This window comes from Peromyscus eremicus, chromosome 6, assembly GCF_949786415.1.
Source record: "Peromyscus eremicus chromosome 6, PerEre_H2_v1, whole genome shotgun sequence".
Taxonomy (NCBI): Eukaryota; Metazoa; Chordata; class Mammalia; order Rodentia; family Cricetidae; genus Peromyscus; species Peromyscus eremicus.
In genome coordinates, this window is record NC_081421.1 from 68943184 (window position 1) to 68956192 (window position 13009).

Genomic DNA, 13009 nt, shown 5'->3' on the forward strand with positions numbered 1-13009 from the left:
TCCTTTTACCAAGTGGGTCCCAGGCTCGGAACTCGGGTTGTTAGCCTGGGGAAAAGCACCTTTTCCCACCAAGCCATCTCACTGGCTCACTGCAGAGTAAGGTTTAGTAGGCAGCGGAGTTGATGCTGGGGCAATGTCCATACCTGCTGCTGCCTGCTGCAGTGTGCTCAGTGAGCTGCTTTCTTCCTGTGAGAGATTGCAAATAAAAATAAACAGCGCTTTACAGGTTAGTGCTGAGACAGAGTCTCATTTCAGTTATCTACATTTCATTTACTTTTTCTTAATTAGTGAATTTACTTAGTGTGCTGCTGATGGTCAAACCAGGGGATTTGCAGAAAGTAGGCAAAGTCCTGTACCACTGAACTGTTTCCAACCTCAGGATTTTTTGCAAGGGTTTTCTATTTGTTTGTTTTTGAGGCAGGGTCTTGGTATGTAGTCCTGGCTGATCTGGAACTCTGCAGACCAGGCTGGCCTTGAATTCACAGATACCCACCCACCTCCCTGAGTTCTGGGGTTAAAGGTGTGCTCCGCTTGGCTCCAGGATTTCATTATCTACCAATGATGTGCCCTAGTCTAGGAGGATTTTCATGTAGAGGAAAGTTTGGCAAACTTTTCTATGAAGGACAGGATAGTAAATATTTCAGCCTTGTCTTGACCATATGGTCTTTATAGCAACTACTCAACTCTGCTGTTGTGGTGTGAAAACAGGTACATGGCTGTGTTCCAGTAATTTTTATATAAAATAGGTGATGGATTAAAGTTGATCCATGGATCAAGGCTTACTGCAGAGCATAGTCACATCACACTGTTTTATTAATTTCTGTTTAATTAATCTTTGAGCTTGCTTTTTGTTGTTATTAGTCTGGCTTGGTTTGATTTTTTTGATACAAGGCCTCTAGGTAGTCCTGAATGATCTTAAGCTTATTAAGTAGACCAGGCTGGACTTGAACTCACAGCTGTCATTATTCTTCTGTCTCATGAGTTCTAGAATTACAGGTATGCACCACCATCCCAAACTATCAGCTTTATTATGAGTGTTTTGCCTACATGTATTTCTGTGCACTACATATGTGTCTGACGTTCTCAGAGATCAGAAGAAGGAGATCAAATTCCTTGGAACTAAGAGTTGGAGACAGTTGTGAGAAGCCACATAGGTACTGGGAACTGAACCTGGATCATTTGCAAGAACAGGAAGTGCTCTTAACCACTGAGCCATCTCTCTAGCCTCTAGCTCTCAGCTTTTTAAAAGATTTTTTTTTTTTTTTTTTTTTGGTTTTTCGAGACAGGGTTTCTCTGTGTAGCTTTGCGCCTTTCCTGGGACTCACTTGGTAGCCCAGGCTGGCCTCGAACTCACAGAGAATCCGCCTGGCTCTGCCTCCCAAGTGCTGGGATTAAAGGCATGCGCCACCACCGCCCAGCTTTAAAAGGTTTTATTGAAATACATTGCACAGGCCATATACCCCATCCATTACACAGGCACTGTTTTTAGTCCATTACACAGCTGTGCGACTCTTAGAACCATCTATTTTCAGAACATTTTCATCCCTACTCAAATCCTGAGCCCACTAAAATTGTCCATTCTCCCCTTTCCTGTGAAGTCTTAAACATCTAATTTACTATCTCTATAAATCTGCTTATTTTAGAGATATGTCAATCACATAGTGGTTCCTTTGTGAGTGGTCTCACTGGTTCCTGGGTGAGCCATGTGGTAGTATGTATTAGTACCTCATTTTATTGTTGGTGCTGTGAATTAATACTCCATTTTATGGACATAGCTTTTTTTGTTTTAAATTTTTATATATTATATTCTGATCACACTTCCCCCCCCAGCTCCTTCCAGATTCTCCCCACCTACCCAACTCCATGCCCTTTCTTTCTCTCTCTCAACACACACACACACACACACACACACACACACACACACACACACACACAGAAACCAAATTATATAGCAAAAGATAAATAAGACAAAAAAAAAATGGTCAGAACAATATGAGACAAAAAGTCTACAAAATACCACTGAGTACACTTTATGTTGGCCAGCTTCTCATAGACAAGGGTCCTACTTTGAAGTGAAGTGTGGTTAATACACCTAGTGAGATTCCATTGGAGAAAACTAATTTTTCTTTTCCAAAAGTAAGTATCTGTTACAGATAGCTTCTTGATTGGGGTGAGGTATACTATACGGAGAGCCCATTCTATTTATCAGTTGATGGACATTGGGTTATTTCTACTATCTGGCTGTTCAGAATGACGCATAAATATTCCTATACTAGTTTTGTATAGCATAAGAATGCTGCATAGGCCTGGTTGTCTTGGAACTCACTATGCAGACCAGGTTGGCCTCAAACTCACAGAAATCCCCTGCCTCTGCAGACCTCCAAGTGCTAGGATTAAAGATGAGCAGTACCATGCCTGGCTTGAACTTATTTTTTAAAGATCAAATTTTTAGCAGGGTATACTGGTACACAAGTGGATCTCTGTGAGTTTGAGACCAGTCTGTTCTACTTAGAGCAGTGGTTTACAACCTGGGGGTCATGACCCCTGGGGGTCAAATGGCCCTTTCACAGGGGTTACATATCAGATATTTACATTACTGTTTATAACAGTCGCAAAATTACAGTTATGAAGTAACAACAAAAATAATTTTATGGTTGAGGTCACCACAACATGAGGAACTGTAATAAAGGGTCATAACATTAGAAAGTTTGAGAACCACTGACCTAGAGAGTTCCAGGATGGTCAGGGATTCATAGAGATACCCTGTATCAAATTGTTTTAATGTTTACATTCATTCCAGTTTTTACTTACAAATTTAAAAACACAGTAAAGCTGGGCAGTGGTGGCGCAGGCCTTTGATCCAAACACTTGGGAGGCAGAGGCAGGCAGATCTCTGTGAGTTCGAGGCCAGCCTGGTCTCCAAAGTGAGTTCCAGGACAGGCTCCAAAGCTACACAAAGAAACCCTGTCTCAAAAAAACAGAGAAACAAAACAAAACAAAAAAGTACGTGGGCACACACGTATTCACAGTACCCAGGTATCAGATAGCTTGAGAGTTAGAAAACAAACGAGATGGCTGGACTATAGCTCAGTTGGCGGAGTGCCCGCCTAGCATGCATGCGACCCTGAGTTAAACCGTCCCCTCATAAATTGAATGTGGGGGCGCATGTTTGGAATCTCAGTCCTCGGAGGTAGAGGCAGTGCTTACTGTTTCAAAACAACAACAAATAAAAAAACCCAGAATGAGCCTGTGTGCTTTAGGGCATAGTTAGTATTATGTTGTTCATATCCTAATTTGTTTTGCTGAACCCAAGGTCATTGGCTTGCACCTATGGGACTGCACTTTATAAAGATCCGTTGGTGATTGCCTTCCCTTACAGGTCAATATATGAAATTTATTGTATTGAGTCATTCCTTGTTTCTCCTTTCTGTGTTCTTGTCTACTTTGTTTTCCTAGGAACTCTAGCCAGGAACCACGGCCTACACTGTCTAACACAATCCAGAGGTCACAGCTAGGTCCTACAACCAATTTATCCCTAGAGATGGGTACAGGGCAGCTGGCATCCAGGTAAGAAATGGTGAAGTAATTATGTTTTGAGCAATCACTAGCCAGAATGTGGTGATGTGCAGTCACATTTTTATTGTTGCTACATGTGGCTTGTGTTTTTAAAGGCCTTTTCTCCAAATTCTTTGTTAAAAATCTGTTTTCCCTGTTGCTTTCCACACTGACTTTTGACATACAGGCAGCAGCAGCAGCAGCAGCAGCAGCAGCAGCAGCAAACAGAATTGGATATGGTACCAGGAAGAGATGGGCTGGCCAGCTATAACCCTTCCCAGGTGGGTGTGTGTCTTTTTCTGTAAGAGGACAGTGAGCATTTCTTTAAAATGTATCTTGAAGCTGGCAGGCTGGCTCAGTGGTTAAGGGAGTTCTGCTTTTGTAGAAGACCCAAGTTCTGTTCCTAGTACCCACGGTGGGCGGCGGCTCACAACCACCTGTGACTTTAGTTCCAGGTCTGATGCCTCTGACCTCTGGAGGCACTGTATTCATGTATAGATACATACACATAAATAAAAATAAAGCCAGCCAGTGGTGGTGCATGCCTTTAATCCCAGCATTCAGGAGGCAAGGGCAGGCGGATGTCTGTGAGTTCAGGCCAACCTGGTCTACAGAGCGAGATCCAGGACAGGCACCAAAACTACACAGAGAAACCCTGTCTCAAAAAACCAACCAACCAACAAACAAACAAATCTTAAAAACTCCCAGTACCAGTGAGAATGTGTTTTATATGAAATTGAATGTTATTGAATTGCCACATTAACCATTTATGATTGTTTTCATTATTTTATTCCCTAGGTTTCTGTCCAGGCTGTGGCAACCCCAGGAGCAGAACACAGCAAGCCCCTGGAGAAGTCAGATGGTCTGTTTGCCCAGGACAGAGACCCAAGGTTTTCAGAGATCTATCCCACCATCAGTGCAGGTACAGCTTTCTCCTGCAGGCCCTTTACAGTCTGACTTGGTTATCACTGATGGCCTGCTGCTGCCCAGTCAGTAGTCATGCAGCATCCTTCCACTTACATTGCGTACTTCATGAGTAAATAGGAATACTAAACGATATACTGCAGCCCCTTGATGGCCCTCCCCCAACTCCTTTTGGTCCACAGATCAGAGTAAAGGCATCTCCTCCAGCACTGTCCCTGCCACCCAACAGCTGTTCTCCCAGGGCAGCTCATTCCCTCCTAACCCCCGGCCGGCAGAGAATTTCAGGTGAGCCCATATGTGTGTGCTGCTTGACAGGGCTCTGCGGATTCCGTTGCTGAATCCACCTGCCATTCTTCCCTTGCTTTCTCTGGTCATGTCAGACAAAGCAGTAGAACTTAGGGACCTAGTGGGAGACAGAGAAGCTGCTTTTTCCTCCTGGTTTTGCACCTATTCTGTTGCCTTGTTGTAGGTTCCATCTCTGTGTGGTCAGTGTGTGACTGTCAGTCTTTCTTATGTTTTTCAAATTTATCAGGTTTTCCTTAACTCCAGGAAATCAAAGGGATCTAGGGATAGAATCTGGTTGTCCTTTGCTAGTCACCTTTTAACCCTTTGCCTCTCTATCTACTCCTCCTAGGAACAGCGGTCTGACCCCTCCTGTGACTGTTGTCCAGCCGCCGTCGTCTGCAGGGCAGATGTTGGCCCAGATTTCTCGTCACTCCAACCCTCCCCAGGGATCAGCTCCAACTTGGACCCCTAGTACCCGTCCAGGCTTCTCTGCCCAGGTGAAGCCTCTGACCTGTCTGACCTGTATGTTGTGTTTTGTTTGTTGGGGTCTTTTTCCCTACAGGTAAATTTATTATTATCATCTTAGATGCCTTCTCTCCAATTCCTGTTCTTGATCTTACTAGCAATTTTCATGTTTGTTGAGAGCAGCCAGATAATTAAAATACCAGAGATAACTTACAAAAATCTCCTTAGTGCCTATGATTTTCACATACTCACCTTAAGTCAGAAATGCTCATTCAGAACAGTTTGAACAGCTTTGATCTCAGGCTTGTTTAGAGTAAATTCAATGAGTTTGTCCTTGTTTAGGACTGTGTAATACAATACCAAAGTAGAAAATCAGTAATTATATTCATTGACTGTTTATTTGTGAAAAATCTTGGCATAGTATCCATGCATATAATATATAGTGAATATGTTAGTCTTATTTTTGTTGTGTAAATAATATTTTAGAAAAGTGAAAAATGAAAACACAGGGGTTGGGGATTTAGCTCAGTGGTAGAGTGCTTGCCTAGCAAGCACAAGGCCCTGGGTTCGGTCCTCAGCTCTGAAAAAAAAAAAAAAAAAAAAAGAATACACAAACCAGACTCCACAATTGTTCCATATATATATCTTAACTGTGTAAAGAATACACAGAAGGTCATTTATTTCTCCATTGCCAGGATGAGCACTGATGTTAAAGACAGTCACTGCCATAGTTTTCAGTGACTGGATATGATCAAGGATGCATATATTGTCTCCCTAGGAGTTACTTGAAAAAGTGTGGTAATTACAAATGTCTACAGAAACTGTGATGCCGTGCGGGTGGTGGTGGCACACACCTTTAATCACAGGAGGCAGAGGCAGGCAGATTTCTTTGAGTTCGAGGCCAGCTTGGTCTACAGAAGGAAAGACCCTGTCTCAAAAAACCAGAGGGAAAAAAAAAGAAATTATGATTCCATAAAAAATGTTGAGGTGATGACTAGTGTCTTAGTCAATAAACAGTACAACTGAGTGAGACAGTACACAGCTTTAATCCCAACACAGAAGAGGCTGAGGCAGGAGGATGGTGCATTCAAGAACTGCCTAGGCCACATAGTGAGATAGACCTTCTCAAAAAAAGGAAGGACAGAATGAGAACCAAAAATCACAATGGAGAGTAAAAACAGGAAGACGTTGTCCAAGTGTTAGCCGTGAGTCTCTCCTGGTGAGGTTAATTATGAGGCTTCATTTCCAGTTTCTTTTTTCCAATTTTTTTCTTTTCTTTTTGAAGCAGATCTAGAGTTTTTATTAAAAGACACTTTAAATACAGATTTAAACTGAAATTCAAGAGCAAAAGAGAAGCATTCAGAAAGACATGACTGAGCATGGTGTGAACTTCCCAAAGAGAGTTGTCGCCAAGTTCTTCTGTAATACACATACATCCCAGTGAAAAGAAAAGTGGTTACTCTTTTAGGAAAAGAATCTTGGAACAGATGGAATGCAGACTGAGTAGAATGATGGAGTGGTTTTTCTTTTATAAAACTCTACTTTTGAGACTGGGGAGAAGACTCTATATTGGTAAAGTGCTTTTCACTCAAGCCTGATGACCTACGTTTAATCCCCCAGACCCACATAGTGGGAAAAGAGAACTTGCTCCTACATGTTATCTTCTAACACCCATGCTCGTGCATGCATGTGTTCACATGTGTGTGCATACTCATGCACACTAAGTAAATGTTAAAATAAATAAATAAATCACGTGTGATAGAACAAACCTATCTTCCTAGCACTGGGAAAGTGGAGACAGATGGATCCCTAGAGCTTGCTAGCCAATTAGTCTAGCAGATGGGTGAGCTCCAGGGTCAGTGAGAGACCCAGTCTCATAAAATACAGTAGAAGCCTGGTGGTGGTAACACACACCTTTAATTCCAGCACTCGCGAGAGGCAGAGGCGGGTGGGTCTCTGAGTCCCAGGCCAGCCTGGAACCCTGCCTCAAAAAACAAAATGAAAGGTAAGGTAGAGCGTAATAAAAGAAGACCCCCAACATTGACATCTGGCTTCTCTATGTGAGTGTACGTGGTACCCACTTACCCACCAACGTGCATTAGGTGGAGAACAATGGAGGAAGACACATTGATCTCTGGCTGCTACGTTTGTGCACATGTACTTGCACATACATGTTAAATATGCACACACATACAACTTATAACATACTGTCTGTTAATACTCATAATTTTATGAGTTCATTATAGATAAGAATGGCTTTGTTACAATGTTTTCATGTATGTTTATAATGTATTTTGGCCATAACCTCTTGTTCTGCTCTAGGCCCACTGATACCTCTTCCTCTTATCAGCTAGTCCCTGTTCTTCTTTAATGTCTTTTTTTCCTTGTTTCATGACCTAGTGAGCTTAATTAACTAATTATTATGATTTTTATTAAACTGTATAGTTCTTTGCTTTTTGTACTTTTAGTTGCCTGAAAAAATAGTTTGAGGAGGAATTGGGAGTTAATCAGAAGTACAGTTAGGGACAGGTGATGAGTTGTGTTGAGAAGAATGCAGTGGTTGATGAGTACTGACTCCTGGAAATAAAGTACACAGTTAATATTTCCCTTATTCTGTATCCCATTTTCTTTATCAGGTGCCCACCCAGGCTACAACCAAGACTCGTTCTTCCCAATTTGGTGTGAGCAACTTTCAGACTTCCTCCTCCTTCAGTGCTATGTCGCTCCCGGGTGCTCCCACTGGGTCACAGGGTACTGCTGCCTACCCTACTCTCACCAACCGTGGATCCAACTTTCGTAAGTTCAGATGAGAAGGATAACGGGAAAATCAAACTACTAAAGAAAGAGGATTTGGTAGTTAGAATTGTTTCCCTGTGTCCTTTATGTGCTGACCTAATTATAAGGAAATGCAAGCTCCCAGTCTGTTTGAAATTAAAAGCTTTGCACAGGGGATGTTGAAATGGCCCATTGGGCAAAGTGCTTTACTCAGAAGCCTAGATACCTGAGTTCAGTCTCCAGAACCCATGTACAGGAGCGCGCTCACTCCACCAGGCTGTCTTCTGACCATTGTGAGCCACGGCACATGTGCTCACATGCACCATACACAAAAGAGTAATCAGTTTTCAAATCTGTAAAAACTTGCTGCAGGAAAACTGTTTCAACACCTGTGATAGAAACCACATAAATTATTGTAATATTACAACAATAGTACTACAAAACCACATATACTTAATGAAATGCATATTTAAATGAGCAAAGAATTCTTTAGAAATACTATTTAGGGAATGAAACTTAATTTGAGACTGGGCTTTGAAATTGAGGCATTAGTTAGCAGATAGAAGAGCAGAAGGTATTGTAGATGTAACAGTCTTACTAAATAAACACAGAGTCAAATGCAGAGTTAAAGCCCAAGAGGTCAGAGAGGTAGCTAAGAGCTGAGACTAAAACCCTTTCTTACCCTTTGCTGCCATCCTTCCCCTCAGAAAGAGACCTACTTCCTGTATGTCTGTCTTTTTATTGACTTTCTGTTCTGCCTTCTCATTGGTTGTAAACCCAACCACATGACCTTATCACTGCCTGTCTGTACAAACCTCCAGGTCTTCTATGGTTGGTATTGAGATTAAAGGTGTGTGTCTCCATGCTGGTGGTGTCCTTGAACACACAGAGATCTGCCTGTCATGTGATGAGGATTAAGGGCATGTGCTACCACTGCCAGACTTATGGTATGGCTTGCTATTAGCTCTGACCCCCAGGCAACTTTATTTATTAATATACAAATAAAATCACATTTCAGCACAAATAAAGTATCACCAAGGTATCATGTGTAAAATGACTGGCTTATGTAGCTGTGTGTTGGTTTCTCCCCTCTATTGAAATTAATAGATTCAAGCTGTTTATCTTTACTGTATTTCTAGCTCCTGAGACTGGACAGACTGCAGGACAATTCCAGACCCGGACAGCAGAGGGCGTGAGTGTCTGGCCACAGTGGCAGGGCCAACAGCCCCACCATCGGTCCAGTTCCAGTGAGCAACATGTTCAGCAGACGTCAGCACAAGCACCTAGCCAGCCTGAGGTCTTTCAGGTGAGTACGTAAAGGCTTCAGAAGGAGAGCTGGAGGGAAGCATACGTGGTATTGTTGGGGTGGTGTGAGATGAGACAACAGGAAGACGGGACACGTAGGGAGGAACGTCAGTAATTGACATCATTAATTATGAACACACCCGTTAACCAGACCAAAGTAAAGATGCTGAAGAAAGTTTTTTTAGCTCATGTACAGAGATCCACATCTCAAAGTAGCTTTGGATTTAAATAGGATAATTAAAAAATATGTAAAATAGAGCATACTGATTATAGCTATAAATATCTGTTTTACCCTGAGGGGACTGCAGGATTGAATGGGATAATCTTAGACCGAATAAGCTTGTCAAAAACAGACTGAAAAGAAGGCAAAACAGGGTTTGGTTGGAGACAGATGTGATTAGATAAATTTCAGATATGACTGTAGGGGTTAAATGAAATGTTGGCATGCATATTTTCTTCCTTTGAAAATATCAAAGAGGGGCTGGAGAGATGGTTCAGCCGTTAAGAGTACTGGCTGACTTTTCCAGAGGACCCAGATTCAATTCCCAGCACCCACAAAGCAGCTCACCACTGTAACTCCAGCTCCAGGAGTTCCAACATCATCACACAGACACACATGCAGGCAAACACCAGTGCACAGAATATTGAAAATATCCCGGACAGAAACAAGGAAATGAAGGAGCTGTAGGAAGATGGGGAGGAGGAGACCAGGCAAAGCTGTGGGAATGGTGCGGGTTGGGGGGTACTGGGGGACAGTAAAGGAGAGTGTGTGACCCAGATCTAACCGTTTTCTCTCCTCAGGAAATGCTGTCCATGCTGGGCGAGCAGAGCAACAGCTACAACAATGAAGAGTTCCCTGATCTAACTATGTTTCCCCCCTTTTCAGAATAGAACTGTTGGGGTGAGGATAAGGGTGGGGGAAATCACTGTTTGTTTTTAAAAGCAAATCTTTTGTAAACAGAATAAAAGTTCCTCTCCCTTCCCTTCCCTCACCCCTGATATGTACCCCTTCATCCCTTGACTCTGAAGTAACATGTATAGAAAGAAGAAATGAAATGAATTCCAGGCTTTTAGGGTCCTCTGAAAATCTGAGGACAGGTGAGGTTAGCGGTCCTGTCCTTGTGTCTTCTTCCTAGAAGTGGCACAGAAATGATCTGTGCTGGAGTCAAGGGGCAGAGTGGAAGCACCTGGCAGCCACTAATGGCCTTGGATACTGTGGCAGGTTTCGGGTAGAAATTCTGAATAGAGTGGAGGAGAAGAGAAATGTCCTCATAACTGAGGATCCTGAAATATGATAGCTACATGTGGAGCTTTAGGAAGTGAGCAGTCCCCTGGAAAGAAGCATGGAAGAGCGTGAGTGTTTGTGTGTGTGTGTGTGTGTGTGTGTGTGTGTGTGTGTGTGTGTGTGTATCCATGTGTTTGAGCTCCTCTGTTCTGTTCATTCTCCCTATTAGGGAGTATATGCAGAGTTTGTCCCAGATTTTCTTGTCTTTCTCCTTGCTCTTCAAAGAGTCCTAAGAAGTCAATTTTTCCAGGTATTTTTGTATTTAGTGTTGCAGCCAAAGAGTATTTAAATTAAGTCTTTGCTGCACTTAAATCCATGCCAGCCAAAATGGAACTATAGACCAACATACACTCTTCTGTTGACAGGGTTGGTCTCTTACGAAACACATTCAGTGATCAAGCTGGATTACTCCTGCTCTTTGGTGCTCTCAACTTAACGTGGAAGATCTGCAGATATTACCAAAATAGGCTGGCCAGATAAACACTGTCTGAAACCCCAGACTTGCCCATAAGATAATGCTGCATTTCCTGTCAGAGTCACACATGTGTTCTGGAGAGGTCATTTCTGCATGGAAACTCAACTTCTTGGATTAGCTGTCTGAGTGAAGTCCTCACTGACGGGGTATAAACCAAATAGAAAGCCCTTCTGCACTAGCCCCTCCGTCCTGTTGTCAAAACAACGCTTAGGTCTTCCTGAAGTCTCTCGTTCTTGGCTCCCTCTCCAAACTTGGATTTGGGTTTTGCTTTGGAGCATAAATGTGAGTTTATGTGTTAGTTGGGTCCTGGACTCAAATCCTCACAGGGTCACTTGATAATCACAGCCATAGAAATGCAGATACAAGCTACTGCTTTCACCCTTTACCGTCCTCAGGTGCGTCTCATATATCAGTAGCCTTTTTTTTTTTTTTTAAACTGGCTCCTGTCTGAATCTGAGTGAAAGATTATACTAATATGGAAAAGATCTATTCAGTGTATTCATAGGGGATAAGGAGCCCAGATGGAGAAGCTGAGGGAATGTTATGTACTAAATGTCCCTCCGTTTATCTCCAGGCTGGTGCCAGGCAGTAGAGTGGAAAAGGAGGCTATTTTTTTATTCTGTGTGCACACATACAGTATACATATATATTTATATCACAATTACAGAACCAAAAAGTTGAGTTTCCAATGAAATATGTGTTTTTTAATAATCAACTTGTTTTTAAATGTGATCGGAACTATAATGTACAGTTGTTACAGGGCTTTTGAAGAAGGGGTGGGGGGGGGAGAAGCTACTCTGAGGGCTTTGTTCTGCTTTTCCTTCAGGGTTTTATTTTTGATTGTTTTTTTCTTGTTGGCCATCTGTGCTAAGCCTTACAGTGGCAAAAATAATGACATGTAGCAAAGATTTTAAAACAAAGTATTTTTTCTTTTATAAAGTTTATCGTGTTGTGTGATCTTGATTGCGGCTTCCTCATCCCATTCCAGCCCATAAGTAACAGACATGCGCAACTCAAAGACTCCATAGTTGGGCTCCAAACACGCAAGAGTAAAGTGTAGTTGAGTCTTGATTTTGGGAATTAGAGGTCATAGGGCCCTGATCACTCAGCATCCTGTTCCTCACTTACCCTCCTGACCCTGACACATGGTGAGTAAAGTCAGTAGACACACTCTGGGAGTGGGGGTTGTCCAAGCTCTTACAAGTGGCTGGGAAGAGCTCGTGGATATTGAAGCCACTAGGGGACGTCTGGATATCTTTCCCCCAGTATATTTTCCCTATTAAAAGGAGATAATGGGGATTGTGAACTTTAACCTGTTCAGATGTGGATCTGGGCTCCCTCTCCATGCATGGCTCATTGGTACCTCTTGAAATCCAAAGGCAAGCCTGGGCTCTAGAATTGGGGGGTCTGTGTGAGGAATACAGCTAGAAACTGAATCTAGATTTGTGGTAATATCCTTTCTATTCTGGGATCCTTCATTTTCTCATTCCTCACATCTGTTTATGGAAAAAAAATGGAGTTTAGGGTTGTGGTTGGCTGAGGTAGATTCTTGTGATCTGCCACATGCGTGGATTTGGGGAAGCATTTGAGGTGATCTTGTGACTGGATCTCGTTGGGGATTTGAATGATTGAGGTGCAGTACTCATCATATCCTACCATCTGAGAGTTTAGCAGTGGGGTCACATGTGTATTCTTCAGCCCACTAATGTTGATTCATTGTCAGTGACTAGGTGCTGTATCGGGTTGCTTGCTTTCTTTCCCTAATGCTGTGTTGGGCATTGAGCCTTGGACCTCATAATGTTAGGCAAGCACACCACTGAGTTATGTTCTCAATCCTTTTTTTTTTTTTAACTTTTTAGTTTTAGACAGGATCTCACTAAGTTGTGTAGGCTAGGCTTGAACTTGTGAATCTACTCTTACTTATTTAGAGACAGCATATC

At 42.5% G+C, this 13009-nt stretch overlaps 1 protein-coding gene across 1 annotated transcript in view; it reads left to right on the plus strand.

Moving 5' to 3' along the window:
- Positions 1-12032, plus strand: part of Arnt (aryl hydrocarbon receptor nuclear translocator) — an 84122-nt gene extending 72090 nt beyond the window's left edge. The window contains exons 15-22 of the mRNA XM_059265861.1: positions 3457-3567; positions 3743-3836; positions 4354-4477; positions 4662-4764; positions 5114-5261; positions 7866-8025; positions 9144-9310; positions 10111-12032. Coding sequence (XP_059121844.1) covers positions 3457-3567; positions 3743-3836; positions 4354-4477; positions 4662-4764; positions 5114-5261; positions 7866-8025; positions 9144-9310; positions 10111-10200 — 997 coding nt within the window. The 3' untranslated portion in view covers positions 10201-12032. The remainder of the gene's footprint in view (positions 1-3456; positions 3568-3742; positions 3837-4353; positions 4478-4661; positions 4765-5113; positions 5262-7865; positions 8026-9143; positions 9311-10110) is intronic.
- The last annotated feature ends 977 nt before the right edge of the window (positions 12033-13009 follow it).